Source organism: Octopus bimaculoides, chromosome 6, assembly GCF_001194135.2.
Source record: "Octopus bimaculoides isolate UCB-OBI-ISO-001 chromosome 6, ASM119413v2, whole genome shotgun sequence".
Classification (NCBI taxonomy): Eukaryota; Metazoa; Mollusca; class Cephalopoda; order Octopoda; family Octopodidae; genus Octopus; species Octopus bimaculoides.
This window is the reverse complement of record NC_068986.1, coordinates 72832653-72833570: the sequence shown is the minus strand read 5'-3', so window position 1 is coordinate 72833570 and position 918 is coordinate 72832653. Positions and strand designations below refer to the sequence as shown.

The 918-nt window shown below is 34.2% G+C and overlaps 2 protein-coding genes across 4 annotated transcripts in view; one reads left to right on the top strand and one right to left on the bottom strand.

Annotated features, from left to right (window-relative positions):
- The window catches only part of LOC106873600 (mevalonate kinase), a 96278-nt gene that overhangs the window by 56792 nt on the left and 38568 nt on the right, over window positions 1-918 (top strand). The window lies entirely within an intron of this gene.
- Window positions 1-918, bottom strand: part of LOC106873577 (F-box only protein 21) — a 21627-nt gene that overhangs the window by 7082 nt on the left and 13627 nt on the right. For all 3 annotated transcript variants that reach the window (XM_014921012.2, XM_014921019.2, XM_052968871.1), the window contains one exon: window positions 424-541. In XM_014921012.2, the coding sequence (XP_014776498.1) occupies window positions 424-541 (118 nt within the window). The remainder of the gene's footprint in view (window positions 1-423; window positions 542-918) is intronic.

The following is a 918-nucleotide window of genomic DNA, read 5'->3' as shown; positions in this document are numbered from 1 at the left end:
ATATATATGTCGTTGTATCTCAGGAAGGTCATTATTGAATAATTAATCAAAAAATTGATTAGCTAAACTGGTTAGTTGTATTTATTATTGGTATGACGACTCTTGTGAGATACAACAAAATATGTTTCAACACACGTTCACATCAAGAATCTTGCAAACTAAATACAAAAACGAAATGTGTGTGTGTGTTGTGTGTGAGTAGATCTGCCCTCCACAGCAGAATTGTTGGTCAAAAAAGTTCATTTCTCTCATGCTCAGTTGTAATCAACAGTCAGGAAAGAGATGGATTACCATTACATGAAGATGGAACATTCAGCGGTTAAACCAATAATACACTATCATTTGTGAGATTTAATCAATCTGCATTTGCATATTTTTGGAGACTTAATTAGATTGGGATAATTTAAGCTGGAAAATACTTACTCTTCTGGGAGGAATGACAACCTCTTCGTTGTGTAAATGATAGCATTGTGTTTCACTAAGGAACCGTCCACTTTCATTTGTGTTTAAATAGGTATACTGTTTATAACTGGCTTGTTCACTGAAAGACAAATTGGGGTGCAGTTCAAATAACTGAAGCAAAAGGTAAATATAATTGTAAATTATAAATAATTATCACTTAGTAGGTAAAGAAATAAGGTTGTGAAAATGGCAGTGTGTCTTTATCATTTTTGTGCTCATTGCATTCTTTCATTGTTTAACAATCTTTTATTTCTTTATTTGTTTCAGTCATTAGACAGTGGCCATGAGGGAGCACTGCCTCGAAGAGCTTTTAGTTGAATGAATCGACCCCAGTACTTATTTTTTTTTTTTGTTAAGCCTGGAGCTTACTCTATCACCTCTTTTTGCCAAATTGCTAAGTTATGGGGATATAAACACCATCATTGGTTGTCAAGCAATGGTGGGGAACCAGTGGTG